General features: G+C 40.0%; 1 protein-coding gene across 4 annotated transcripts in view; it reads left to right on the top strand.

The window, feature by feature from the left end:
- Positions 1-14,423, top strand: part of PARD3B (par-3 family cell polarity regulator beta) — a 644,857-nt gene that overhangs the window by 461,614 nt on the left and 168,820 nt on the right. For all 4 annotated transcript variants that reach the window (XM_038422313.2, XM_043505627.1, XM_038422315.2 and 1 more), the window contains one exon: positions 641-878. In XM_038422313.2, coding sequence (XP_038278241.1) covers positions 641-878 — 238 coding nt within the window. The remainder of the gene's footprint in view (positions 1-640; positions 879-14,423) is intronic.

Here is a 14,423-nt window from a genome sequence, read left to right on the forward strand (position 1 = left end):
AATACAGGAAGGACAGAGTGGCCACAACACCTTGACCCCACTTGTTCATGACACCTACGGGGGGATCACAATTCCCAGACAGAGAACCCCCGGCTTTACAGCATGAACTGCATCATTATGTTCAGTTCTTGAGTTCCTAAAGTGAAACTACACTCGCTCTCCTCTAAGCAGTTAGAGTAATTGTCTTGCTGTTCCTTTTAGAGACACCAGAAATAGCCTGAGAGCAAGGAGTGACTGCATTAGTTTTGTACAGTAGTTAGGATATGCAGGTTCTTAGAACCTCTTGTTGAAATAAGCTCTCGCTGTTTGTGTCCCAGCTTGTGGACTTTCTTGACTTGATGGAGGTTAACAAGCCAGATTTCAAAAAAAAAATTGTTTTACTACCTGTCAAGATTTTCATTCCAGAAATAATAACTAGAAAATAAGTAACGATAATAATTCTGTGCTTAATTTACAATAGAGCCCTGCTTGAATTAACTAGATATGTTTAATCTGCTTTTTAAATTATATAATTAAATGAACATGCATTGTGAACTATTGCAGCACTTTATTCTACACTGATTCCGTATTGCACGTTTGCATTTTCCTGATCATAAATGGCCTCTAACTCTTTTTACTGATTCTCTTTCTGTCTCTGCAGATGGTCTGTCTGATAAAAGCTCTCTCTCTGCTCAAGAAACTCAGAATTTTGAATTAGCCCTGCAAGGGAATCCTGAACTAGAAGATGTAGAAACCAAGGCAAAGAAAGACAAAAAATATAAAGAGAAGGAGAAGAAAAAAGGAAAGAGCAAAGCTAAAGTCAAAGAGAAGAAAAGGAAGGAAGAAAATGAAGATCCAGAGAAGAAAACTAAGAAGAAGGGTTTTGGTGCCATGTTGAGGTATGGTTCTTGTGATTAAAACTTATGCGCATACAGACACACACAGAGATTTTCCTGAAGAAGCTCATGAAAATATTCTGTGAAATCACTGATGATCTCATGAAGCAGCCAAAAATGTTTGTCAGCCAAAAATGTTTGTCAGTTAAAAAGAAAGCACTATCTATTTTATGCCAAACCATTAGCTAAGGCAAAAGAACTTTAGCAGGCAAAAAAAATTGTGCCCCTGAAATTCATGTGCATTTGGCAAGAAAACTGTATGAGGTTTGAGTATAAAGTAAATGCAAGGGAAAATGCATTTTGGGGCAATGTTTGCTATTTCCAGGTATTACATTAAACTTTTGGAGGCTACTGGTATATTCCGGCTGTAGGCCAACCTAGTATGGAAGAAAACCTTAGTGCAGAGTTTAAATGGAAGAAGTGTTTTGCTGTAACCTCAGAAATTCTACTACAAAAATGCCCTATAGATCATGCTTTTCAAAATATAGAGATTGGGACATACAAACTAGAGCTTTTGTTTCCTCTTTATGTCCTAGACACACAGCATAAGGAGTTTGTTTTCAAAGTGTTATGTGCAAGGACTTAGCTCTTTTTCTTCCCCATAATGTCAATACAAAACTACTAAATCTGTGCACACCATTTAGACATTTTCCAGGTGTTTATGGACTGCCACGGTATGATTGTCCAAACTATACGTGCACAAGTGTTTGCTTAATTTGCACATACAATTACCACAATGATTAATGAGAACAAGATAGCTGTCCATAAATGCACAGATATACATACTATTTGAATAATTATACATGCTAACTAAGTGGGCAATTTGCACACACATTTGTGTTCATCCGGTTTAAAGAAACCTGGCTTAAAATGAAGTTGTCAGTTTTCTTTAAATTAATTAGAATGGTGAGTTCTTCAACAGCTCTTCTCTTTGTGTATCTTTAGTCTCATATCTGCTTTTGTACTCCTGTTAACCCTGTAGAGCTAATAAAGCTGTGAGAATGGAAATTGGATTGCATGCTAATTTGGTAAAACTGTAATTATTCTGGCTCATGCATCACCAACAGATCTATTGACTAAGATCCACATTCCAAATCTTTATTACTGGTGAAGATGTATACTTGATTTCAGATCCAAGATCGATTTTGTTCGGTTGGCATTGTTATTGATAAACAAGAAACATGGAACCACAGGACTCCAGTACTACTGATTCACTTTTTAGAGTATAACTTCACTTCAAGCAAAAGAAATACTGTTTTTCTAGAGAGAGAAAGCAACATGAAATCTGCATGCTTCATATTTTGACTACATGCATATATTATTCATCTGAACTTTTCCCACAGTTAGATTGAATTTTGATAGGGAGTCTTATTGACTGATACTTTTCATTATTACTGTTGTTATTATTTATCCATCAAGCACCACAAAAGGACAAGACAAAGATGGAATTCCTGCCCAAATTGTTTACAGTCTAAATTAAAAAGAAAAGGAGTACTTGTGGCACCTTAGAGACTAACAAATTTATTAGAGCATAAGCTTTCGTGAGCTACAGCTCACTTCATCGGATGCATTTGGTGGAAAAAACAGAGGAGAGATTTATATACACACACACAGAGAACATGAAACAATGGGTTTATCATACACACTGTAAGGAGAGTGATCACTTAAAATAAGCCATCACCAACAGCAGGGGGGGGAAGGAGGAAAACCTTTCATGGTGACAAGCAGGTAGGCTAATTCCAGCAGTTAACAAGAATATCAGAGGAACAGTGGGGGGTGGGGTGGGAGGGAGAAATACCATGGGGAAATAGTTTTACTTTGTGTAATGACTCATCCATTCCCAGTCTCTATTCCAGCCTAAGTTAATTGTATCCAGTTTGCAAATTAATTCCAATTCAGCAGTCTCTCGTTGGAGTCTGTTTTTGAAGCTTTTTTGTTGAAGTATAGCCACTCTTAGGTCTGTGATCGAGTGACCAGAGAGATTGAAGTGTTCTCCAACTGGTTTTTGAATGTTATAATTCTTGACGTCTGATTTGTGTCCATCCGTTCTTTTACGTAGAGACTGTCCAGTTTGGCCAATGTACATGGCAGAGGGGCATTGCTGGCACATGATGGCATATATCACATTGGTAGATGCGCAGGTGAACGAGCCTCTGATAGTGTGGCTGATGTGATTAGGCCCTATGATGGTATCCCCTGAATAGATATGTGGACAGAGTTGGCAACGGGCTTTGTTGCAAGGATAGGTTCCTGGGTTAGTGGTTCTGTTGTGTGGTGTGTGGTTGCTGGTGAGTATTTGCTTCAGATTGGGGGGCTGTCTGTAAGCAAGGACTGGTCTGTCTCCCAAGATCTGAGAGAGCGATGGCTCGTCCTTCAGGATAGGTTGTAGATCCTTGATGATGCGTTGGAGAGGTTTTAGTTGGGGGCTGAAGGTGATGGCTAGTGGCGTTCTGTTGTTTTCTTTGTTGGGCCTGTCCTGTAGTAGGTGACTTCTGGGTACTCTTCTGGCTCTGTCAATCTGTTTCTTCACTTCAGCAGGTGGGTATTGTAGTTGTAGGAATGCATGATAGAGATCTTGTAGGTGTTTGTCTCTGTCTGAGGGGTTGGAGCAAATGCGGTTATATCGTAGCGCTTGGCTGTAGACAATGGATCGAGTGGTATGATCTGGATGAAAGCTAGAGGCATGTAGGTAGGAATAGCGGTCAGTAGGTTTCCGATATAGGGTGGTGTTTATGTGACCATCGCTTATTAGCACCGTAGTGTCCAGGAAGTGGATCTCTTCTGTGGACTGGTCCAGGCTGAGGTTGATGGTGGGATGGAAATTGTTGAAATCATCTGGACCCATGGAAAAGAAGCTCTTGAGGAATTCCACCATGATTTCAACAATTTCCATCCCACCATCAACCTCAGCCTGGACCAGTCCACACAAGAGATCCACTTCCTGGACACTACGGTGCTAATAAGCGATGGTCACATAAACACCACCCTATATCGGAAACCTACTGACCGCTATTCCTACCTACATGCCTCTAGCTTTCATCCAGATCATACCACTCGATCCATTGTCTACAGCCAAGCGCTACGATATAATCGCATTTGCTCCAACCCCTCAGACAGAGACAAACACCTACAAGATCTCTATCATGCATTCCTACAACTACAATACCCACCTGCTGAAGTGAAGAAACAGATTGACAGAGCCAGAAGAGTACCCAGAAGTCACCTACTACAGGACAGGCCCAACAAAGAAAACAACAGAACGCCACTAGCCATCACCTTCAGCCCCCAACTAAAACCTCTCCAACGCATCATCAAGGATCTACAACCTATCCTGAAGGACGAGCCATCGCTCTCTCAGATCTTGGGAGACAGACCAGTCCTTGCTTACAGACAGCCCCCCAATCTGAAGCAAATACTCACCAGCAACCACACACCACACAACAGAACCACTAACCCAGGAACCTATCCTTGCAACAAAGCCCGTTGCCAACTCTGTCCACATATCTATTCAGGGGATACCATCATAGGGCCTAATCACATCAGCCACACTATCAGAGGCTCGTTCACCTGCGCATCTACCAATGTGATATATGCCATCATGTGCCAGCAATGCCCCTCTGCCATGTACATTGGCCAAACTGGACAGTCTCTACGTAAAAGAATGGATGGACACAAATCAGACGTCAAGAATTATAACATTCAAAAACCAGTTGGAGAACACTTCAATCTCTCTGGTCACTCGATCACAGACCTAAGAGTGGCTATACTTCAACAAAAAAGCTTCAAAAACAGACTCCAACGAGAGACTGCTGAATTGGAATTAATTTGCAAACTGGATACAATTAACTTAGGCTTGAATAGAGACTGGGAATGGATGAGTCATTACACAAAGTAAAACTATTTCCCCATGGTATTTCTCCCTCCCACCCCACCCCCCACTGTTCCTCTGATATTCTTGTTAACTGCTGGAATTAGCCTACCTTGCTTGTCACCATGAAAGGTTTTCCTCCTTCCCCCCCCTGCTGTTGGTGATGGCTTATTTTAAGTGATCACTCTCCTTACAGTGTGTATGATAAACCCATTGTTTCATGTTCTCTGTGTGTGTGTATATAAATCTCTCCTCTGTTTTTTCCACCAAATGCATCCGATGAAGTGAGCTGTAGCTCACGAAAGCTTATGCTCTAATAAATTTGTTAGTCTCTAAGGTGCCACAAGTACTCCTTTTCTTTTTGCGAATACAGACTAACACGGCTGCTACTCTGAAGTCTAAATTAAGACACATGGAAAATGGAGGAGACAAGATTAGGTGGAAAAGAAGGGAAGTTTGCAGGCAAGGATAGTATAATTGTGTACTCACTTGGGAAGTTTGTAAATGCTTCTAAAGAGTAACTAAGGGTTTTCTTTTTGTTTTTCATTTGTTTTATGTTTTTTAAAACATGATTATAATTTATATCTGTTTTAATGTTAGGGGACTATCACTTAAAAGCTTTCTTGAAGAGTGTATTTTGAGAAGGGAATTGGAGGAGGAGTAGGTAGATGCATGATGGGTGGGGTCAGGAAGGGTGTCCCAGCCATAGAGGGGAGTATGAAACAAGAAATAGAGATGAGCAATTTGGGCTGAGCAAAGAGGGAGGAAATAAGAGTAGGACTTAGCAAAGAACCTAAGTAACTCAGAATACGTCTTATTGACTCTCAAATCAAACCTAAATGAGGGAGGCCAAATGCAGACAAGTATCGGGGGGGACAGGAGCCAATTGTGGATGGCCTTAAAAGCATGAACAAAGAGCTTTGTGACACAAGTGAAGGAATTTTAGAAAGAGATTGAGTATTGTGGTAGCATTAGGTATCAGAGGTGATATTCACAGCAAAGTTTTGGATTGATTAGAGTGAGGAGAGTGTCAGGAGGATCAGAAGAAGGAGATTGAAGTAATAAAGGTTCAAGATGATCAAGGATTTTAGCAGCAGGAATGTAAAGTAAGAGGCAGACTTTTAAGACGTTACAGAGGTGAAGCTGGCATGATTTAGTGGTAAAATATCTGGGGGGGAGAGAGAGAAGCTGAAGATGACACAAAGGTTGTGAGTCTCTGCTACATGGAGGATGGCTGATAATAGTTAATATTTATAGTGAAAGAAGTGGTGGGAAGTTTGGGTTTTTTTTATAAAGAAAGTTGAGATTAGTTTTTGACATGTTGAATTCCAGCTGGCAGCAGGAGATGTCATAGGAGCTATCAGAAATACGAGTGCAAACAAGAAAGAGAAAGTTTGGATGGAGAATGAAACCTGAGAGTCTGTTCTAGTTTTAGTTACGAGGTTGCCCAGAAAAAATGTAGAGTGAGAGAACGGTGAGGGCAAAGGACATAACCCTGTGGTAGACTGACAGAAGAAAGGAGGAAGCACCAACAGAGGAGACACTGAAGGAGCAACTAGAAGAGGTAGTAAGAAAACTGACAAAGCAGAGTTGTTGAAACCAAGGAAGGAATAGGTTTTAAGAAGGAAGGTTCTGCCATGTTGCAGGTCCCAGATCTAGGAAAATAAGAATGGAGAAGCATCCTTGAGATTTGATCAGGAAGAGATCATTGTTAACCATGACACAGGTTTCAGAATAGCAGCCGTGTTAGTCTGTATTCGCAAAAAGAAAAGGAGTACTTGTGGCACCTTAGAGACTAACAAATTTATTAGAGCATAAGCTTTCGTGAGCTACAGCTCACTTCATCCGATGAAGTGAGCTGTAGCTCACGAAAGCTTATGCTCTAATAAATTTGACACAGGTAGTTTCAGTGGAATGGGAGGAAGCCAGACTGTAAAGAGAGAGTTAATGAAGAGTTGTTCAAGGCACAAATTAATCCACTATCTACTAGGAAAGTTACACTAAACTGTGGAGGATATTTGTACGCACTACAGGTATACTTACTATGCTTTATATAGCGACTGCATATTTTTCATATTTATAATATGTCCATTTGAGCTTGCTTGTTTCTCTTGTCAACAGCAATGCAGGTTAATGTATTAAAACCACCCCTAACCTTTATCTTTAGTACGAAAAAAGTAACTGCTGTTGAGCCTTTCTCAACTGAGATTTCTGAACATATTGAAATCGCTGCTGAACGCTCCCTCCCCCCGCCCCTTAACAACAGAAAATATCAAAGCTGTTACCAGTTGCTAACAGATTTCACTTAGTTCCTCATCTGTTGCTCAGCTGCTATTTACTTGTGGATTGTGATTTTTTTTTTAAATTAAAAAAAAATTGCTTTCCTTTAACTTTCTCATGGATTGAAGTTTTATTTAGGTGGATATGATTCAGGGAGACCATCAAGCAATCATGCTTTTATTGTTCTAATCACTGTTTAAAAATTCAGTGTTGTGTTTTACACAGTTAAACAGGAACTGTCAGCTTCCACGTTTTCTGTGATTACCCCTTTTGGCCAGGTGTTTTTAAACATAGCTGAAGCAGGTTCTCAATTTGTCCGTTTTTTAAAATCCATAGTAGTGTTTCACAGTGTTTAGTTGCAGGACAATTTATTGTACGATGTTTGGTGTTCTATCTCTTGGTAGCAAGGGCTAGGTATTGTGGGTAGTGATGTATTTATGACCTCCCTCGGTATTAGCCCATATATGCACTATCCAAAGAACAACAGAAATCTATTTGAGTACAATGTTTGCATTTAGCATTAGCTCACATAGCATCATTTTATATTTTACCATACTCTGTTACATTGCCTCATAATGACTTATAAAGTGACCCAACATAGGACAACATAATGACAGTCATTTGATGTTATATATCAGGTAATAATTACTGTATATTAAAAATTGTCATTAATGGAGCTGTGATTGAATTTATGCCATAATATCAGGAAAAGCCAATGTCTAGCACTAAGCAGTTACTCTTTTTGAATATACCAAAATATTCTCATTCAGTTACACTCTAAACTTTTATATATTCCATAGAGACCCGTAATAGCAGCGAGACTAGACAGTATCCCATTAAGTGCTCAGTTCAGCCCTTTCTTCCTTCACTAATCATTGTTTCAGGCCATGGCAAGGTTTGGGAGATGTGCTCTTCTTCAAGTCAACTCTCCTCATCTTGAAGGATTCTTCATTTGCATGAGAAACTGTGTGCTGTAATGACATACTTTTTGCTTTAAATAAGGCCATTTTGTCATTCATTGTTTCAGAATTGCATCTAAGCCCTTTCTAAATTACTCTTTTGGCTATTTTGAAGGGTTAATTAACCCCTTGGTGCAGGGCATTAGAATTTCCTGATGATGAACATTAATGTAAAATGCATTAGCACTTAGCATTGGGAGCTCTGGACAGATCTAACCAAGAAGTTAATCTGAGGAAAATATCTTTTTCCAGAGTTTGCTAGGTGATGGACTCTAGATTCTTAATTTGTGGTCTATAGTTATTTAATTGTCCTGTCTGTCATTATATACTTTCCCCACAAAGCTGGGCTTTAACTCATTTTTTAAATTAAGTTAAAGACTGAACCTTTAAATCACCAAGGGAATGTGACATCTGTCCTGCTCTGACCCTGATCCCACCTCAGCTGCTATGGGGCCTAGTATATAATAAATGTAACATGTCTATGGCCCTGTTATTACCTTTTCCACATAGTGGTTGTAAAATTTCTGGGTAGCCATTCAGCTTTATGGGTAAGAAGGTAAGTTAGCTAATGGATTGCAGCCGTGCCAGTGAAATTTTAATAGCTAGTTCCTTATAGGCAGAGGCCAACAGGCTGCAGTCATGATGTTTTGCTGTAGTACCAGACCAACTATATACTGGATGATGATTCAGAGGCAAAAAGACAGCCGAACTGGCATGCACAGGGAAGAAGCTTCTCATTCTCTTTTCAGTCTGGGTTCAGAAGCCCACTGAAAAGAAGAACTCTTGTCTTAATGTAACACAGCTCCATTTGTACAATTAGCTCTACTGGATTGGTATCAGTAAAAAAAAACACTAGATTTGCATGTCAGTGGCCACTGCCGTTCACATAAGTGGTTCTGTGTGCATGCCCATCTCTGAGTGCTGAGAACAAGAAATAGAAAAGAGAATATTAGTTACAGTCACTTTTTTCCTCTTTGGAAATGCTACTTTTCCTCACATAACAATTCATCTTAAATTATTTACTTTCCTTTTCACAATATGAGCCATGAATATTTTATTTTTTGTACTCTTAATTTGCCAATTTTCCTTTGAGCTAAGTACCCTGGTGATTTTAATTTTTCATTTTAGTTGGAAGAGAGAAATGGCCCTCCTTCCCTCTATTCCCTCCCCCCGTTATTACCATTACAGGCCTTGTGCTCAGAATGATACTTTTTATGACCAGTGGTGTTGATCCTGTAAGGGTATTGCAGAGTAGATAGCATAATATTCAGATATTGACTTTCATTAAGTGTTGGGGTGTAATATCTTATATTATCACTTTTTTCTAGCCTGTGTTGCTCTGCAGAGTTAAGCATTTGTGAGAAAAGTTAGCAATATAATGTAGACAGATAGGGCAACTAATAACTATATGCTACATGGAGAGAGATTTAATATGTATAGAGAGAGTGATGGAAATAAATAAGTAGACATGGGTAAACAAAAAAGAGACAACTAGATTAAATTACAATCAGATTAATTTAAAGTGATTTTAGAGTCATTTGTATCTCAACTAACAGAGAAATCGGAGACAGATTGTGTCCTTTTGCATTTGGTGGAGAGGACCAGCTAAGGTGGCCAGTGTTCTGGGAAGCTGTTAAGCTATTCTGAGACCTTAATTTCCTTTCATCTGTTAAGCACATCTACTGTATAAATATGTTAGTAAAATAAAATTGTTTGTTTTAGTGTGTACAGAAGGAGGAGGGGGTAGCTACAGCTAATGAATTTAAAAATGTATTGGTGGTTTGTCAAATCATTTTAAAAAAAAAAAACCTGAATGATGTATGATATGTACTTCCTCCTCCTCCATAGTACTGATGACTACTTCGTATGTTTATAGTTTGTCCATAGCAGAGAAGTGTTTTTTTCTGTACTAAAAATGATCATGCAGACTGCCTACTAAAGACTTATTTGTTTAATTAAGGGTCTTTCTCCTCTTAATATGCATGCATAAATCTCATTAATGTTAATGAAACTTATACAAGTGCACTGAAGAAGAATAGACCCCTTATTCTCATTACTTCACTTGGATAATGAGATATTTGCTTAACAGATCAGAGCACAAACTCTGGCTTGATTACTTTTAAAGACTAGAAATCACAAACTTGTATTTTGAGAAGCAAAGTATACTTCTATATAATAGCTGCATCTCTACTTCAAGTTAAAATACCATTATTTAAGCTGTAATTAAATGAATACAATTGAGAGCTGTATCTTTAAAGGTCAATTTGCATACTCATTTCCATGAGATATCTACTTAAATATACACACACATGCTTAATTTTCATGTCTGTGTATGTAGTGTTTGTTAAAACAAATGGAAACACCAGTGCTGCTTAAAATATGTGCTCTAATTTAACAAGCAAGACTTTCCTGGGGATGACAAGCTTCTCACAGGCTTCTCTGGGCTTGTATGTTTGAGTTAGTGCATGACTGAGTCTACAGGGCACTAGCTTGCCGTGCACTAACTCGCCGTGTTGCTCCTGCTACTGCATTCATTATGGAACTAGTGTGCAGTAGCAAGGTCCACACAATGTGTTAATGCAGTGGTGCCCAAACTTTTCCTGTCATGCCCGTCCCCTTCCCAGTAATGCATCTGTCTGCGTTCCCCCTCCATTACTGCACAGTTTGGCTCAGCAGAGAAGCTTGGGCTGAACTGGGGATGGGAGGAGCTGAGGCTAGAGATGGAGCTGGCCTGTGGGTGAAGAGGGAATGAGGGCAGAGCTAGGCTGGGGGCGGAGCAAGGGGCAGAGTGCAGCTGGGGCTGGAGCTGGATGGGTGCATAGTGGAGTTGTGGCTGAGGACAGAGCCGGGCTGGGTGGCACTCCCTCCCCACTCCCTGTGGGGGCTGGACCAGGTGCCACCACATTCCCCCCCCATCCTCCACACTTCCCTAGTTGGGCATGCCCCACAGTTTGGGGCCACTGTGTTAATGCATAGCAGGCTAGTATGCTGCACATTCACACCCTGGTTTGAAGCGTATAAACCCACTATACAGACCAGACCTCAGGCTCCAATTTCCTTGTTTCCCAGAGTACTCCTCTGCAGACGTGGCCTAATACAAACTGCAAGATGAGTCCTTGAAAGTGTTTCCTCACTGGGTACGCTTTAGAGTTGCATTTATTCTTCATTCAATATACTTTTCCATTACTCATTTTAACAACCTTTATCAACAAAAAGTAAATACGGTACAAGTACCAGACATTAATTCTACTTTTAAAGAACAAATTCAAGTATTTTTTCTTTGGCTCATGTACTTCAATAATTCTTGCTACATAAATAAAGAAAAAATGCTTAACAGCAAATTTATAGAAATAAGGACATATAATGAGAATGCTAACAGACTCCTTAAATACAAAGTTCTGGCAGGTGCCAGTTTAACAGGTATTGCCATTAACAGCCATCTGTACAGAAAGTGAAATGTACTTATCTCATTGAATTATGATTTATGCCAGACAAAGCAGTCAAACTAAAGTAATATTTATTTTATTACACAGAGACATTGATTAAATGCACATGGCATCTCAAATCCAATTGACATTTTAAGTCGCAATGATTACAGACATGCAGCCATTTATTTAACTATTGTTTTAAAAAATATGTCTCCCTGTTAATAGAAGAAAGTCAGGACTTGCCAATATTTTAGTAGGCTGACCTTTTGTTTTGCTGACATGTAAAAGGGAGCTTTAGTTAAAGGGAGTTACCCTGACTTTTGGGTAATCATAATTTTAGAGCATGTGGAGTTATAGTGGCTTAAGAATATCAGACCCCTTTGAGCCACTCTTCCCTATACTCCTGCTCCTTTTTCTCAGTGCAGGATTTTAGAACAGGATAGTCCAGAGAGGAAGAATAATCCAGTGGATACAATATTAGCATGGGACTTGAGTACCCTAGATTCAGTTCCCTGAATATCTGTGGCACCTTGGGAAAGTCACGTAGGACCAGATTTTTAAAGGTATTTAGACACCTAACTCCCATTGATTTTGATGCCTCAGTTCTCCACTTGTACAGTGGGGATAATATCACTTCCCTACCTCACAAGGTAGCTGTGAGGATGATTGTGAGGTGCTCAAATATTACATTAATAGATGCCATATAAGTACTTAAGATCATTTTCTTTCTTAAAAAATATAAGATGATCTGGCATGACTGCCCCCAGCCCTTTTTCCTCCAGCTCCCTAGTATACTCTCTTCCTCTTCTCCTGTCACTGAGATTTTCTGCCTGCTTTCTTCCAGACTTTCATCTCTTTACCTCCATCGTCTCTACTCTCACCTCCCCTCTCAATTCTCTCCTCAACTTCTCATTCTTAGTAGGTTTCTTTTCTCTCCATGTTTTCCACTCCCCTATTTTAAAAAATGACCCACCCTCAAGCCATTACCTCATCTTTCTCCTCCTCTTTGTCTCCACCTCCTTGAACATACTGTCTACAACCATCATCTGAATCTCCTTTCTTGCAGTTTCTTGACCCTACCTAATCCAGCTTCAACCCTCTACGCTCCACTGAAAATGTTCTTGCCAGAGTCTCTAATGACTTCTTCTTAGCCAGTCTCTGGGCCTGTGTTCTTTTATCCTCCTTGACATGTCAGAAGCTTTTGGCACTGTTGAGTTCTGTCCTTCATTAGGTTCTGCTCTTTCTTCCCTCAGGTTCTCCTATTCCTCTGATTGCTCCAGCAGAGTCTTTTTTCTTAATTGTCCTCTTCACTTTTTCCCCTTTCTCTGGGTATCTAGCAAGGCTCCATTTGTGGTCCCTTCCTCTCCCCCTACACCCTATCTGTACATGCTCTGATCTGCAAAAGCATGTATTTGATTATTGTTATGCTAATGGTACCCACAAGTCTCCCTCTCTGCTGATGAGTGCTCCCTCTATACCAATCCAGCATTGCAGCCTGGCTTTCCAACTTCTTTTCATGGACATTCAGTTGTCATCTAGAACTCAACGTGGCCAAAAGTTAGCTGTTCATCTGTCCCAACAACAAGCCTTCCCAGCTCCCTCTCTCTTTGTTTGTCATTGTGAACAGTGGCACCATCCTCTCACTCGCTCAGGCCCATAACCTGAGCATCATCTTTGACTCAGCCCTTCTTATAGACAGACACATTCAGGCAGTGGCTTAAATCTTGCCAATTCTTCCTACACAACATCTCTAAGATCTGGCTTTTCCTCTCTGACCACACTGCTAAAACTCTTGTCCAAGATCTTATCATTTCACATCTTGACTATTGCAACCTCTTCCTTTCTGGCCTTGACTTCTGCAGCCTGCCACCCCTCAAGACCATTTGAATATCTGTTGTTAAAATCATTGTCTTGGCCCATCATTCTTACTACAAAGAATCACTCTTCTGCCCCTTTCCCCTCATAAATTTCCTCCACCTCAAACACAAGTTTCTTGCATTTACCTTTTAAGGCCCTCTTCCATTTAACCCCACCCCACCATGCTAATCTCCTAACTTTCCTCTCCACCAGCATTCCCAGTCTTTACCACCCAACAGTCATCTTGTCTGTTAAACAGCTTTGCACTTTCTAACCCAGCATGCATGGGGAAAACGGCTTGATACCACATCATTACCTTTATCCTCAGTCACATCATTTCTTCAGCTTCACCTCTACCGTTATTCTTCCAAAGCCCTTTTGCCTGCTGACCATAGCTAGGCAGATTGCGAGCTGTTATTCCTTCACTCTTAACTTCCCCATTCCTTCTTCCTGTCTCTACTCCTCATTAATAACAACAACACGTTTAATTGGCATATGTAACTAACAAAGCTGTGCAGTTCATCACTGTGTTCATTTGTTATATCCACACCCTCTCCTATTCATCTTTCATATCTTTTTAGATTGCAGACTGGGCAGGGATTGTCTCTATGTATGATTATAGAGCACCCAGCACAATGGGAGCACAATACTGATTGCAATACTGGGCACTCTCCAAATATTAACGTTTACTAATCTGCTACAACATACAAGTAATAGGAATGTCCTCCACTTTGGTACCACATTCAATCTCATCACTCCAAAGCACTTTGCAAATGTTTATTTAGCCATGATAATGTAAGGAAGGTAAGTAGGCATTTATAATGAGGAAACTGAGGCACAGAGAAATTAAGGCGAGGTCACAGAGGACATCTGGCAGCCATCGCTATGTGGAATTATAGGTAAACGATGAGTTTGCTGTATAATTTGTGGTGAGATATATATTGCTGCCTACTGGCAGTTGTCTAGGAACTTTAAAAAATGTGTTTTGAGTCTTGAAAGTTGACTCACAAGTTGAATAGTAGCCTGTCTATGTATAGTATCTGCTATACAAAGTTCTGAGGCTGTACTCTAGCTCTTCACTGTTTAACTTCAGTGTTAGGTTTGAGTAATATATTGTAGTTTTGTGCCCTTATTGTTCTGTATTTGAAGGTAGTGG

This window comes from Dermochelys coriacea, chromosome 11 (genome assembly GCF_009764565.3).
Source record: "Dermochelys coriacea isolate rDerCor1 chromosome 11, rDerCor1.pri.v4, whole genome shotgun sequence".
NCBI classification, from domain to species: domain Eukaryota; kingdom Metazoa; phylum Chordata; order Testudines; family Dermochelyidae; genus Dermochelys; species Dermochelys coriacea.